The following is a 15,260-nucleotide window of genomic DNA, read 5'->3' on the forward strand; positions in this document are numbered from 1 at the left end:
AAAAGATATGAAGGGAAAAAGTCAGTCACTCACTTGTGATCATTGCCCTTGCTAGTTTGATTTTATTGACATTCCCAGCCTTAGTTACATTCATCCGTTTTTGTCCAGAATATTGTATAATTGAAACTGAAACAGTGCATCCCGAATGGGGGCAGCTAACAATGTACCAGGCCAGCTGTGATTTACAACCTGATAGCAATATTTTTGGACTATTGAATTATATTAATCATGCGTTGAACTGCATCCATCTACTCTGCCAACAATTCCTTAGTGTACGTCATGGAACATGGAATCAAATATAACCTATTTTTAAAACCTCTTATAAAGGTGGTTTTGTAGCATAAATTGGGAATTTGATATTTTTGATTGATATCATGATTGTCTGTTTGTTTCATATCTGCAAAGTAGTTAAAACGCTGTCAGTTCCACTTTAAACTTTAGGTCACTGGTTACTTTATGTGCTAAACGTGAAATGTTGTACATTTCGATTGGGAAATGCTTAATGGTTGTGTTTTTGTATTCTTATGATTGGTACCTACTGGCTTATTATGTCCGAGTTTATGGACTGCTTATCCTTTAACATCATGCTGTGTGACTGCTGTCTTTCCATCAGCCCTATGCAGTGTAGTGGTGCCTGGATAAGTGGGTATACTCTAATTTTGCCAAAGATTTTGTCATCTTTATTGATTTATCAAAAGCATTTGATTTAGCTGAACATTCTATCATACTAGGAAAACTTCAAAACATTGGTTTCACTAATAGATCACCAAACTGGTTCCATGCATATTTTAGCAATAGAAAAATATGTGTTTCATATAAGGACACAAATCACATCTTCTTTGACTCAGTAGAGGAGTACCTCAAGGTTCAGTATTCTTTTCTCTATATTCATAAATGAATTGCCTCCAATTTGTCAGAATACACATGTTCACTTAGACACTGATGATACAATGCTCTATATATCAGGTTAAAATATTTTGCAGATACAAGAAACTCTCCAAGTTGATTTTAACGTTTACAAAAATGGTTTCTAGCAAATATTTTGTTTTAAATCAAACAAAGTCCTATTCCATGCTGTTTGGTACACGGCAAAGAATAAACTAATTCCAGCATTACCACAAAAATGGAAGAGGCAAGTGGAAGGGGGAGAAAGTAAGGAACTTGTCTGTCGGCCCTGCAAGACCAAAATTGGTTAAAGAAGATTGTGATAAATAAAAAGGTTCATTTAAGGACCAGAATATTGACAGCTGTGCCATATATAGTGCATTCGGAAAGTATTCAGACCCCTCGACTTGTTCCACATTTTCTTACGTTACAGCCTTATTCTAAAATTGATGAAATTGTTATTTTTCCTCATCAACCTACACACAATACCCCATGACTAAGCAAAAACTGGTTTTTAGACATTTTTGCAAATTTATTTAAAAAAGATAACAATAATGTAATATCACATTTACATAAGTATTCAGACCCTTTACTCAGTACTTAGTTGAAGCACCTTTGGCAGCGATTACACTCAAGTCTTCTTGGGTATGACGCTACAAGCTTGGCACACCTGTATTTGGGGAGTTTCTTCCATTCTTCTCTGCAGATCCTCTCAAGCTCTGTCAGGTTGGATGGGGAGCATCGCTGCACAGCTATTTTCAGGTCTCTCCAGAGATGTTAGATCAGGTTCAAGTTCGGGCTCTGGCTGGGCCACTCAAAGACATTCAGAGACTTGTCCCGAAGACACTCTGAGCGTTGTCTTGGCTGTGTGCTTAGGGTCGTTGTCCTGTTGGAAGGTGAACCTTCGCCCCAGTCTGAGGTCCTAGGTTCTCTGGAGCAGGTTTTCCTCAAGGATCTCTCTGTACTTTGCTCCGTTCATCTTTCTGTCTATCCTGACTAGTCTCCCATTCCCTGCCGCTGAAAAACATCCCCACAGCATGATGCTGCCACCACCATACTTCACTGTAGGGATGGTGCCAGGTTTCCTCCAGACGTGACGCTTGGCATTCAGGCCAAAGAGTTCAATCTTGGTTTCATCAGACCAGAGAATCTTGTTTCTCATGGTCTGAGAGTCCTTTAGGTGCCTTTTGGCAAACTCCAAGCGGGCTGCCATGTGCCTTTTACTGAGTGGCTTCCGTCTGGCCACTCTATTATAAAGGCCTTATTGGTGGAGTGCTGCAGAGATGGTTGTCCTTCTGGAAGATTCGCTCTGTCAGAGTGACCATCGGGTTCTTGGTCACCTCCCTGACCAAGGCCCTTCTCCCCCGATTGCTCAGTTTGGCCGGGCGGCCAGCTCTAGGAAGAGTCTTGGTGGTTCCAAACTTCTTCCATTTAAGAATGATGGAGGCCGCTGTGTTCTTGGGGACCTTCAATGCTGCAGACATTTTTTTCTACCCTTCCCCAGATCTGTGCCTTGACACAATCCTGTCTTGGTGCTCTACGGACAATTCCTTCGACCTCATGGCTTGGTTTTTTCTCTGACAAATGTGGGACCTTATTTACACAGATGTGTGCCTTTCTAAAACATCAAGTTATAGAAACATCTCAAGGATGATCAATGGAAACAGGATGCACCTGAGCTCAATTTCAAGTCTCAAGGTATTTCAGTTTTATTTGTAATTTTTTAATTTGACAAACATTTCTAAAAACCTGTTTTTGTTTTGTCATTATGGGGTATTGTGTGTAGGTTGATGGGGGGAAAAAGTAATTTAATCCACTTTAGAATAAGGCTGTAGCATAACAAAATGATGAATCAAGAGATTTCATCCTGCAAATTTTTTCATGAATAAAATAAATAATCATGGTATGAAATTATTTTTATTTTCAAATACAATCTCTTGTGGTCAATTGGCAGTGTACCATCCGCTTTGACAAATATCGTCCCGTGGCTGAATCTAGTTGCCTACCTCTGCTCTAGATCCTACCCCGCTTACCCCTATGCAAATAAAAGATGACTGGTCATTGGTCAGAATAATCAGATCAGATTGTGATGTCATGTTGTGGACCAAAAACGTCATCCCACCTGAACAGACTGAAATTGCAGGCTATGTCCCTGCACAGGCCTCCTTTCGAAGCAAGCAGCTGGATGGAGGGCTAACTTGTCCCTAGAAGGGCACATCACGTCATGCCAGCCTTTTTTCGCTATACTCGACTTGAACTGGTTGAGTCACTGATGTGATATTCCTGTCCAGTTTTGTACCCCCTCAGGCTTGTGCAAATCGGGGAGATCTTTGTGGGCTATACTCAGCCTTGTCTCAGGGTAGTAAGTTAGGTCTGTTGATATCCCTTTGGTGGTGTGGGGGCTGTGCTTTGGCAAAGTGGGTGGGGTTATATCCTGCCCAGTTGGCCCCTTCCGGGGGTAAATTTGGACAGGGCAACAATGTCCCCTGATCCCCCGTCTCAGTCCCCAGTATCTATGCTGCAATAGTCTATGTGTCGGGGGGCTAGGGTCAGTCTGTGTGATCTCAAATTCTCATGTCCTGTCTGGTGTCCTGTGTGATCTTAGGCATGCTCCCTCTAATTCTCCTCTGTCTCTTTCTTTTTCTCTCTCCTGGAAGAACCTGAACCATAGAACCATGCCTCCGGACTACCTGGCCTGACGACTCCTGGCTGTCCCTGTCCCAGTCCTTCCGGTCGTGCTGCCGATCCAGTTCTGCCTCCGGCTATGGAACCCTGACCTGTTTCACCGGACGTGCTACCTTGTCCCGGACCTGCTGCTTCGACTCTCTCTCTCTCTCACTCACTCACTCACTCACTCACTCACTCACTCACTGAATGAATGAATGCTCGGCTATGAAAAGCCAACTGACATTTCACCTGAGTTGTTGAACTGTTGAATCCTCTATAACCACTGTGGTTATTATTTGACCCTGCTGGTCATCTATGAACGTTTAAACATCTTGAAGAACAAGCTGGCCTTAATGGCCATGTACTCTTAAAGCCTACACCCGGCACAGCCAGAAGAGTACTGGCAACCACTCGGAGCCTGGTTCCTCTCTAGGTTTCTTTCTAGGTTGTTTTTCCTAGCCACTATTCTTCTGCATTGCTTGCTCTTTGGGGGTTTAGGCTGGGTATATCTGTATAACAATTTTTTGGCAACTGCTGATGTAAAAAGGGCTTTATAAAATACATTTGATTGAATTTGATTGACTTCAACAGAACCACTCTCATCATACTGTGATGTAACTAATTCAGTGGATGCTGATGTCCCTTTAAATCATGGCTGAAATGCTATTAACCCAACCCACCCTCCGATTTCTCCCTCCCCACCAGCCTCCAATGAAATAATGAGATTATCCTTTAACATGGCAGAGGTCTTGCTCCTCCTCACCTGTAGGCATTGTAGAGGTTGCGCTTCTCGTTAATGCCCAGGCAGCGCCCTCTGCTGCAGGGGAGTGTGAAGTTGCGGGCGGGAAACTCCATGACGCAGTCAGAGGGGTAGCAGGGGGCCTCCTCTGTGCTGGCGTCGTCCAGGTCTGTTACTTTGAGCTCCCCCGCCACCAGGACAAACTGGCGAGGCCTGAAGTCCAGCAGGGTGACAGAGCCCAGAGGGGAGTGGGCCAGGTAGTGGAGCAGACGCACCAGACTCAGACAGATCTACAGCAGAGAGAGAGAGAGAGAGAGAGAGAGAGATGTTTACTGTTAATTTCTGATAGTTTATTTCACTTTTGTTTATTTATTTTCACTTGCTTTGGTCATGTAAACATATGTTTCCCATGCCAATAAAGCCCCTTTGAATTGAGTTCAGTTGAATTAAGAGAGAGAGAATGGTGGCTCCATATCAAAATCTGTTCAGGGTACATGAATCTACTTCTGTGCCAAATGTGGAGCCCTTATCTTAAACAGTCCAGTTAGAGTATCCGCCCTGAAATTGGAAGGTTGGAAGGGTTTTAGTGTAATTCTGTAGCAGATAAGAGTATTGACAGTGGAGATGAGTCAGTCTGTCACTATTTCCCTGATTCCATCTCTCTATTCCATCTCTTTTCCATTGCATTGTTCTCTTTTCCACTGCATTGTTCTCTTTGGGGTTGACTGGGAGCAACCCCCCCCCCCCCATTTCCTCTTTGAACACTCATAAATCCCTGAGAGAACTACTTGAGTGTTGGTGTTTATGTGTATGCGTGTGTCCCTCTCCCATTGTGTGTGTCCAGGGGTCGAGGGTAAGGGCTGAGAGGGGCAAGAGGAAGCGTGAAAGGGGCTAGAGAACACGTGAAAGGGGGAACAGACACCTATAGTACACAGACTATAAACCAAACATCTACGTTCCCAAGAGTAGAGAGTGGGAGTGAGACAGAGAGAGAAAGGAGGAGAGGAGGAGGTGCTGAACAGCTCATTTCTTTTCAAGCGAGACAAAAGCTGTTTTTAATGTACTGTGGATTAAGAGTGAGTGGGAGAGGTCAGACACAGAGCACTGAGGCGTGAGTTAGGGCCTGGAGTCTCTTTCTTATCCTAGTGAAGTGAGAGTAGTGCTGGAGGAATGCAATACTATGTCATACTATGCTTAAATGGGCAATCTACAGTTGCTACATCAATTTTTAAATGTATAAATTAATGATACGTACCCATTTATTCTTGAAAAATATACAGTACCAGTCAAAAGTCTGGACACACCTACTCCTTCAAGGGTTTTTCTTTATTTTTACTATTTTCTACATTGTAGAATAGTAGCGAAGACATCAAAACTATGAAATAACACATATGGAATCACGTAGTAACCAAAAAAAAGTGTTAAACAAATCAAAATATATTTTATATTTGAGATTCTTCAAATAGCCACCCTTTGCCTTGATGACAGATTTGTTTAACACTTTTTTGGTTACTACATGATTCCATATGTGTTATTTCATAGTTTTGATGTCTTCACTATTATTCTACAATGTAAAAAATAGAACAAATAAAGAAAAACCCTTGAATGAGTAGGTGTGTCCAAACTTTTGACTGGTAGTGTAACTCATAAATTCCTTATGAGCTTAGTTCAGCTGTAGTAACCCAACAGAACCCAAATATAAACAAAGTAAATATTTTTTGAAACACTGTACAGCCTCAAAACATCGTAAAAACTATAAGGTTGATATCATGGATGGTCAGTCTTTTCATCCATAGCTCTGTCTATGAATTTGAGAGTGGTTACATTTCTCCAGCCCCATCCCTCAGCTTTTTACTGAAACAGTGGCGGGGAATTAGCTTTGTTGTTGTTTCAACTGCTGATTGCCCCTGTAAATGCTGGGTCATTTTTTTGATTGATTTGATTGATAGCCATAGGTTTTTAAAGTACCCTAACTATTCTGTCATTCTATTTGACCATACTGCGTATTGTAAATCTGAAATACAGGTTTGATTGAATGTATCTATAATTTATAATTTCCATAAATGTAAATGTAAATGAGCCTGACGTGAAGGTTGACAGACAGACTGGAGGGAGGGGTTGAAGGGGATATGGGTGTGTCTCTCACTGACAGGGGCTGCAGGCCAGGGCCATCAAAGCCTTTGTCAACGCTCACAGGAAATGGTTACAGACCTAAATGGAGCATTTCAAATTCAGTGGGTTTACAGCGCGCCTCCCTAGAGTCTATTAATGCCTCATACGAATTGCAAATACTCAGAGAAAAAGCATATTTTTCTTTCATTTCACACTCCACATTTCAAGGGAAGGATCTTGGGTGACAAGGGAGGGAGACCTGACGCTTATGTTGTGGGGAAACAAAGGAGCAACCAAAAAACAGCACAGACTGATGCTGCATGAACACACACAGCACAGACTGATGCTGCATGAACACACACAGCACAGACTGATGCTGCATGAACACACACAGCACACACTGATGCTGCATGAACACACACAGCACATACTGATGCTGCATGAACACACACAGCACAGACTGATGCTGCATGAACACACACAGCACACACTGATGCTGCATGAACACACACAGCACACACTGATGCTGCATGAACACACACAGCACACACTGATGCTGCATGAACACACACAGCACGGAGTGATGCTGCATGAACACACACAGCACAGACTGATGCTGCATGAACACACACAGCACACACTGATGCTGCATGAACGCACACAGCACACACTGATGCTGCATGAACGCACACAGCACAGAGTGATGCTGCATGAACACACACAGCACAGACTGATGCTGCATGAACACACACAGCACACACTCATGCTGCATGAACACACACAGCACACACTGATGCTGCATGAACACACACAGCACACACTGATGCTGCATAAACACACACAGCACACACTGATGCTGCATGAACACACACAGCACAGACTGATGCTGCATGAACACACACAGCACACACTGATGCAGCATGAACACACATAGCACAGACTGATGCTGCATGAAGGCCCAGGAAATCAAAGTGGAAAGTTACCTCAATCTATTTATTTACCAGATGGCTGATGTCAGTGGCAGTCGGTGCCTTTTAAGATGAGCATGTACTTATTTCTATTAGCTACAGCATATTGGATGACTGTTATTCATATTCCATTCAACCAGCTCAACGTAACATCGATAGGTTTAGGCTACTACATGATACTCAAATTTTCCCTATACCCATCATGAGGTTGCTACAACCTATCAGGTTGAGATAAAAATTTGAGTAAGGTGACAGACAGTGACACATTCAATACCACCTTGCACACTCTTGCCTGCATCTAGATGATCTAGGGTGTGTAATGATTAGTCCAAAAGTTGCAAACAATAGTTTCTATTGGAAAAATTCAGGTATGTTTATCCCCGTTTTGTTTCGTTTGCTTCCATTTAAGAAATGTTTTTTCAAAGAAATAGGCGGAATGAATACACCCCTGATCATCCGCAAACGCAGTTCACTTTCATAGAAACCTTTCCAAGCCAAACCTTCATAACACTTACAAACACCATCATCACTTTGCTCATTATATAATTCCTTCTTGCATCTACGCACTCTCCTCATCTCACCTTTTCCCTTCGCTTGTGGACTTCAGTGCACAACACAAAAGCTGTCTGTGACCAGGCAAAAAAATATTTCCAAGCCAAACCTTCATACCATAACCTAACTGCTACACACAGCCTACATCGTTGTCAGCATATTAGCTAACATTATAGTCAACATAGCTACTATAACTAACGCATTAGTAAACTCGCTACAACCGTGCTGTACAGTGTCTAGCAAGCAGTTTAGCAGTTACACCGGCAGGGCCTGGTGGCAATAAATTAATAAAATCAAAAGCTTACCATGACTTGGAAGAGTTCCAGCGTTGGATAGCCATAGCCAGCTAGCTAACATAGCATCACTCTCTGTTTGAGCTTGGTGTTTGAGTAGGCTAAACTAGCTAGCTGCATTCGCTAGCTAAGTAAGTGAAATTGAAAGTGAAAAAATACAAAATATAACTCTCTCTCTCTCTCTCTCTCTTGCTTCTCCTTCATTTTTGAATAAATTCATTCATTCAAAAAATTTCAACTATTGTCTTTCGCTCTCTTTGAGTCAACTACTCACCACATGTTATGCACTCCAATGCTAGCTAGCTGTAGATTATGCTTTCAGTACTAGATTCATTCTTTGATCCTTTGATTGGGTGGACAACATGTCAGTTCATGCTGCAAGAGCTCTGATAGGTTGGAGGACGTCCTCCGGAAGTTGTCATAATTACTGTGTAAGTCTATGGAAGGGGGTGAAAACCATGAGCCTCCTAGGTTTTGTATTGAAGTCAATGTTCCCAGAGGACGGAAACTAGCTGTCCTCCGGCTATACCATGGTGCTACCCCAGAGAATGCTGTTGAGGCTACTGTAGACCTTCATTGCGAAACAGATTGTTTTAATCAATTATTTGGTGCCGTGAATATATTTAGTATAGTTCTATCTAAAAAGGATAACTTTTTTAATGTTTCACTATTTTTATATTTATCAAATTTACTGAGGATGGTCCTCCCCTTCCTCCTCTGATGAGCCTCCACTGGCTGATGTATTTTGTGTGGCTAACTACACTATGAAGCTCCGTGAGGGAGCTCTGACTTTGGTTAAAGGCCGCCTCTCCATGACAAATACAGTGTTGATTAAGGGATTAAACTAATTATGCTTTAGGAGGTCATAGACTAGTGTGATGACATGTAGATAGGCATAGTGTGTAGTGTTATAAATGACAGTGATCACACATCCAAGGACGTGTTGAGCTGTGCATGTGTCAATGGTTACACTGGGAACTCTTTAACTATCTCCCCCATGCCCAATTCCCAACCTGCCCCTAGCCCCTACACCCTAACCCCTACCCCCCAGGCACTTCTACACATCTGAAAGGATTCTATAGATGTAAATTATATTAAAGCTCAAGGCACTTAAGGAAGCCCAAGGCCTATCAGAGGGCATTGTGAAGCTATTACTATGTTATATATATATATATATATATATATATATATCCATTCCTTTTCTGATCCATATGTGCCTATAGCTATAGGTTGATTTGAAATTTGATAACAATCTCAAATTAGATTTCCCACCCTGTATTCATCATCAAAACATTTGTGTTGAAGGATCTCTCAGTAGAAGAGCTGACTGTCTCAGTGAATCTCCTCCAGTCTTGCCAGTGAGGAAAGGAAGAAAGGGAAAAAGGAAGAAAAGGAAGGAGGGGAGAGAGAGAAAAGAGGAAGAGAGCACTTGCTGGTGATTTCATGCACCGAAGCTCTTTCATCCTCTGTGCGGCAGGCGGGTGGGCACTCCCCAGCCACAGGAAGCAATAGGAAATAATTAGATTGTGGCTCTGTGGTGATAGTGATCGGCAGACCCGGCCCAGAGGCCCCAGCGGCCCAGTGGCACACAGGTCCATGCTACCCAGCTAGGGAGGCAGGAAACTGGGCAAGAGAAGGGCTCTGGCTCTGGAAATACCATCCGCTATACCAGTAGTGTCCCTATAAACCAGGTTAACCAAGCTCATGCTTCAGCCAATTCGCTCTACACTCTGAGACAGCCTGTAATGGGTTTGAGTCACAGGGGGCTCAGTAAGGCCTTAGTATCCACTTATGCATGTGATCCACCCTCAGTCCCTCAGTAAACCCAACCAGCATTCAGCCTATTCTGCTGACTCATACATGTTGCACTCTGTTCAGTGAGAGAGAGAAAATCACAAGACGTTCACAAGATAGTGATAATGTCAATGTAGCATTCGATTAAAACACTGTTGTAAGTAGTGCTTTAAGTGAGGGTCTGTGTTTAAGTGAAATGTGTGTGTGTTGTCCACCAACACTCACCCTGAAGCGTTCCTCCCAGGAGGTCTGCAGTAGTTGGATCATCTCCAGAGGACTTCCCAGCTCTGTGATGGCAGTCACCGTGTCCTGGATGTCATTGCTTTCCTGGTAGCAGTACCCATACAACTGGAGGGTACACAGAGAAACACTGGTTCTTCATCTTATACATACGATATACACTGAGTGTACAAAACATTAGGAACACCTTCCTAATTTTGAGTTGCACCCTGTTTTGCCTTCAGAACAGCCTGTCATCGACTCTACAAGGTGTCGAAAGCATTCCACAGGGATGCTGGCCCAAGTTGACTCCAATGCTTCCCACAGTTGTGTCAAGTTTGTTGGATGTCCTTTCGGTGGTGGACCATTCTAGATACACACGGGAAACTGTTGAGCATGAAAAATCCAGCAGCATTGCAGTTCTTGACACACTCAAACCGGTGCACCTGGCACCTACTACTATACCCCGTTCAAAGGTACTTAAATATTTTTTCTTGCCCATTCACCCTCTGAATGGCACACATACACAATCCATGTCTCAATTGTTTCAAGGCTTAAAAATCCTTCTTTAACCTGTTTCCTCCCCTTCATCTACACTGATTGAAGTGGATTTAACAAGTGACATCAATAAGGGAGCATAGCTTTCACCTGGATTCACCTGATCAGTCTATGTCATCATGAAAAGAGAAGGTGTTCCTAATGTTTTGTACACTGTGTAAATCTGAGCGGTCAATGACAAACAATCTCAATCAGAAGATTGAATTACTGTTGTTGGTTGCATGCATTCTGATGTTTTTAAATGAAAATGCAATGAGACATGCGAGAGCGTTGGCACTCATTAATGTTTATTTGGGTCGATTGTAGTAGTTTACTCTCCTCTTTGTTACTATGGTAAGTGCCTCCTAGAGATGCTGGTCCTTTGCTTGCAGAAACATTTGTGTAAGATAATTTGTGCCAGAAGAACTAGTTAAAATAAGTGGGCATGAAATTAAATCTAAAAGCATAACAACCAATATCGCTGTCAACCATACCACCAGGGAAAACACTGACTATGCAAAACAGAGAAGGTGGCATTGCATGTTGTTTTTAGGTTAATAAAGGCTTTACAAGTTAATAATGTGAGAATGTAGCATGTCTGAGAGTAAAGTAGTAGAGGCTTCATACTCTCTGAGGCTGACTACTGTTTGTCAGCAGTTTGGGTGTGTCTGTGAAGAGTGATGCAGAGACATTTATAGCAGTGGTGTGTGATGGGAAATGTGAGGTGCCCAGTGGGTGCCAACCTTGTGGGAGGAGAGGAGGGGCCTGTGGGCAAGGCTGGCAGAGTGCCCCCTCACCCCACCACTGGGTGCGGCATGAGAAACACATGAAGAAGACTGCACTTATAGAGCTTTAATCAGGCCTTCAGGATAAGTTCAATTCAACATGTTCCTTGTGCAGTGAGAATGCATGTATGAATTGAGTTCAGTTGAGTTGAGTTTTCGAGTGTTGTATAGTTGCTTTATTTCTCTCTGTAAAAATTGTTCTGTTGAGTACGTGAATCCAAAGCGCATTTTTGCAGCAAAATATTTATTTTTATTTTTTTATATAGGGTCAATACAGAACTAACACCTTTTTTTGGAGTAAGTGTGCATCATTAGTGTGTGTGTGTGTGTGTGTGTGTGTGTGTGTGTGTGTGTGTGTGTGTGTGTGTGTGTGTGTGTGTGTGTGTGTGTGTGTGTGTGTGTGTGTGTGTGTGTGTGTGTGTGTGTGTGTGTGTGTGTGCGTGCATGCGGATGCGTGCATGTGTGTGAGATTGCCCTTGGCAATGCCAGAGAAGCTTTCCCAGGGGTGGGAGTGTACGGAAAGTTTTGTTATCTGAGATTGAATTTACAGTAATTGACTATTATCATCACACACCATCTCCAGGTTGTGTGTATGCACCATGTCTGCAGCCAGTGCTGCAGTTGTTGGTATTGTGTGCAGCGGAGGCATTCTTGTGCGAACACGACTGCATCAGGGCAGTGTTTTCCCTCCATGGCAGACTAGACTCATCGGCAGCTAAGGCTGCCCTGAGTGAGATAGCAGCTGTACGCATGCTGGGGCAGTGTTTGTGTTTGCTCTGAATCTGGTGCCATTTTGTCTGACTGGGGTTCAGAGGTCACTCACCTCGGTGGTTTGTTAATGTCTTTTTACTGAGAAAGGCATGACATCATTTACATTTTTCAGAGAAATGTTTATCTGTGCAAATGTATTTATATATTTTAGCAACAGGATTCTGAACAGTTCTGTTGTGAGTTCTGTTGTGAGTGTTGTTCTGAGTTCAGAATCTATGGTGCTATTCTGAGTTCAGGTTTTGATATGTCTCTGTTTCGTCTGGACATAGAGGTTTATCTAAGTGCATCTTTGGATGGGTGTATATAGAGTTTGAGAGAGCGTGGCCTTAGTGTAAAGGCTGAGAAACTCTGAGGTGAGGTAAGTGTGAAAAGGCAGGCACATTAGGAACCAAGCCTAGTAGGCCAATCCCCTGGCAGTTCACCCCTTTCCTGGCCAGAGGCAGGAGTGAGTCAGCATGCCATAGCACGGCATGGCCTCACCAGGAACAGAGAGGGGACAGAGGGCCAGGGCCACAGACACAACTGGCCAGTTGGCTGTACACACAAGAAGTGAGTTGAAGGAAGGAAGGTCTCTCTATTCTTACTAAACTAAATGTAGGGTAGTGGGAATGTGCATTTCAACTGAGACCGGTTAATAATGCTGAGAGTTGAAGATGGACAAAGAGAATGAATCCATGCAGGTTCTGCTTGAGGTGAGGCCGGGTAGCCGGGTGGCGGTCAGAGTGAGATGGGTATAGCAGCCAAGAGGGGCTGCTGATGCGGGAACAGTTGCCCTGCTTGAGAAGCAGACAAAATAGTCAAGTACATATGCTATGCGCGTCATAATATGCCAACGCACCAGTGCTCCACAAAAGCATTTCTGTGTGGGACATTATTAATGTGTAAATAAACGCGGGGGTCGGCAGGGTAGTTAACCCAGTCACCACACTCTCTTTAACGAAGGCCTCCTGGCCCCCGATCAAACCGGCCCCGGGGTGGACATGTTTGTCCAGAGATGAAATCCCAAGCATCTGCCAGAGCCCAGAGCACACTGCTGCTCTTCTGTTGGACAGGGTCACAGCAGGACTGAGTGTCAGTCAAACAAGAACACCTCTATCATACCAACCAGATTCTCTCTGGATCACTGCTATGGACTGGGTGGGGACTTACTGTAAGCCCAGAGGAGGTAAGCCCAATAAAAATGTAGAGCTTTTAATTTCACTCACAAATCAGGTATTAAGTAACATACTTTGAACTATTATTCATGACATTTTATGAAATGCATGTTTGAAGTGAATTCATGTACAGTGTATGGGTTTAACTTAGTGCTTCTGTGTGTAAGCATGTGTGTGTGTAAGTGTGTAAGTGTGTAAGTGTGTGTGTGTGTGTGTGTGTGTGTGTGTGTGTGTGTGTGTGTGTGCGTGCGCGCGCGCGCGTGCGTGTGTGTCCGTTGTGTGTGTGTATCGAATGACATTAATGGTTGAATTTGGTATGCCTTGTTTTAATCAGAGACTTGGACCAAGTGCAACTGGCAGAAAACCCATCTGTCATTTTCCTTTTCCATGTGAATTGATCCTAGTACATTAGATGGATTTGAGTCTCATAATGCATTAAATAGAGGAGGGTGAAATTGTTTAAACCGTAAGTTTGGGTGCATAAAGGGGTTTAAAAGTTTTGAGTTTCGATGATTACACACTCCGTTTATTACATAGTCTGGGAGCGAGCGTTCAGGTAGAAAAATATGTATGACTGCTAACTTAGTGCTTTTTGGATGACTGTAAAATGTACAGAATTATTGTTTTTGCTGAATTTGGTGCCTTACATCTCAACGAAATAGGGAAGGAAGCATATGGAAACAGAAACAAGTTTGTTGAGTTAGAACTCTCATCAACTTGTTTTCTCCAACCGCTCAGTAAAATAAACAACATTTCAAACTGTGTCGGGGGAGAGGGCTGCACACAAGTTTTGCAGAAATAATTTACTCCAATACTCTGGAGTGATATTCATCTTCTCATTTCCTCCTTAAACACATCACAGGGTTTCTCCAGGCTCAAATCAATACCAACCTGACATTCAGATTACCAGTTAACAGGAGCTGAGCATGTTCTCAGAGTGAAATAAAAGGAAGAAGTTACAGAGCTTTAACTAATGCAAATGATGTGGGAGATTCGCTGGCCCTATCAAATAATGTTTCACAAAAATCTAACTTTATCCGATCAAATAATTGTTAATGTTTTCTATTAAAACTGGGATTTTTTATGTTCTGTGAGCACATGCACAACAGCCCATATTCAACTTCAAAATGGTACTTTCCTTTACTTTCTTTATCTATTACTTAGAAGTGATGACATGCATGTATTGTATATTCTTGGAAAGTTTCAGAGCAAGAAGAGCAGCAGAAATGACCTATGTTTATGTGGTGAGGGCCTGGGGTTCTGGGGGTCATGAGGGCACCCTGCTCTCCCTGCAGAGTGTGGGGGCTGCAGAGCCCCAATAGACCCAGAGTAGGGGTTGATCAGAAACAGGGCTGAGGGCTTAGAGAGGCAGGGCAGGCCTGGGACCACATTTCTCTGGCATTCTCTTTTTTCCCCCAGCTTCCTTCCCGTGGAAGTCGGAGGTTAAAGTGTTAACCCTGGCTTAATTGCAACTCTGTCTCCAGTCCCCTCATCGTCAAACTGACCCCAAGGCCCACAGACACCCAGCTTTCACATTAACACAACCTGGTTACTGATTCTCCAACTAATGGAGGAGATCTACTGAGCAGGCCCTGGGGGAGAGAGGGAGAGGCTGACAGAATGACACAGTTGTGTAAACATCATCCAACTACACAGCCAGAAACAGGCCCAGACTCCAGCAGCAGCCCGGAGGTCCCACCACTCTCAGATCATCTGTATCCACCACATACACTTTCTCTGAAGGGTGACCCTTAACCTTCCACGTCCCTCTCATTTTACATTAA

At 43.3% G+C, this 15,260-nt stretch overlaps 1 protein-coding gene across 1 annotated transcript in view; it reads right to left on the reverse strand.

Annotated features, from left to right (window-relative positions):
* Positions 1-15,260, reverse strand: part of LOC121569432 (extracellular tyrosine-protein kinase PKDCC) — a 32,090-nt gene that overhangs the window by 11,827 nt on the left and 5,003 nt on the right. The window contains exons 2-3 of the mRNA XM_041880392.1: positions 10,236-10,358; positions 4,316-4,581 (exon numbers count right to left, since the gene is read on the reverse strand). Of these exons, the coding sequence (XP_041736326.1) occupies positions 4,316-4,581; positions 10,236-10,358 (389 nt within the window). The remainder of the gene's footprint in view (positions 1-4,315; positions 4,582-10,235; positions 10,359-15,260) is intronic.

This window comes from Coregonus clupeaformis, chromosome 1, assembly GCF_020615455.1.
Source record: "Coregonus clupeaformis isolate EN_2021a chromosome 1, ASM2061545v1, whole genome shotgun sequence".
Taxonomy (NCBI): domain Eukaryota; kingdom Metazoa; phylum Chordata; class Actinopteri; order Salmoniformes; family Salmonidae; genus Coregonus; species Coregonus clupeaformis.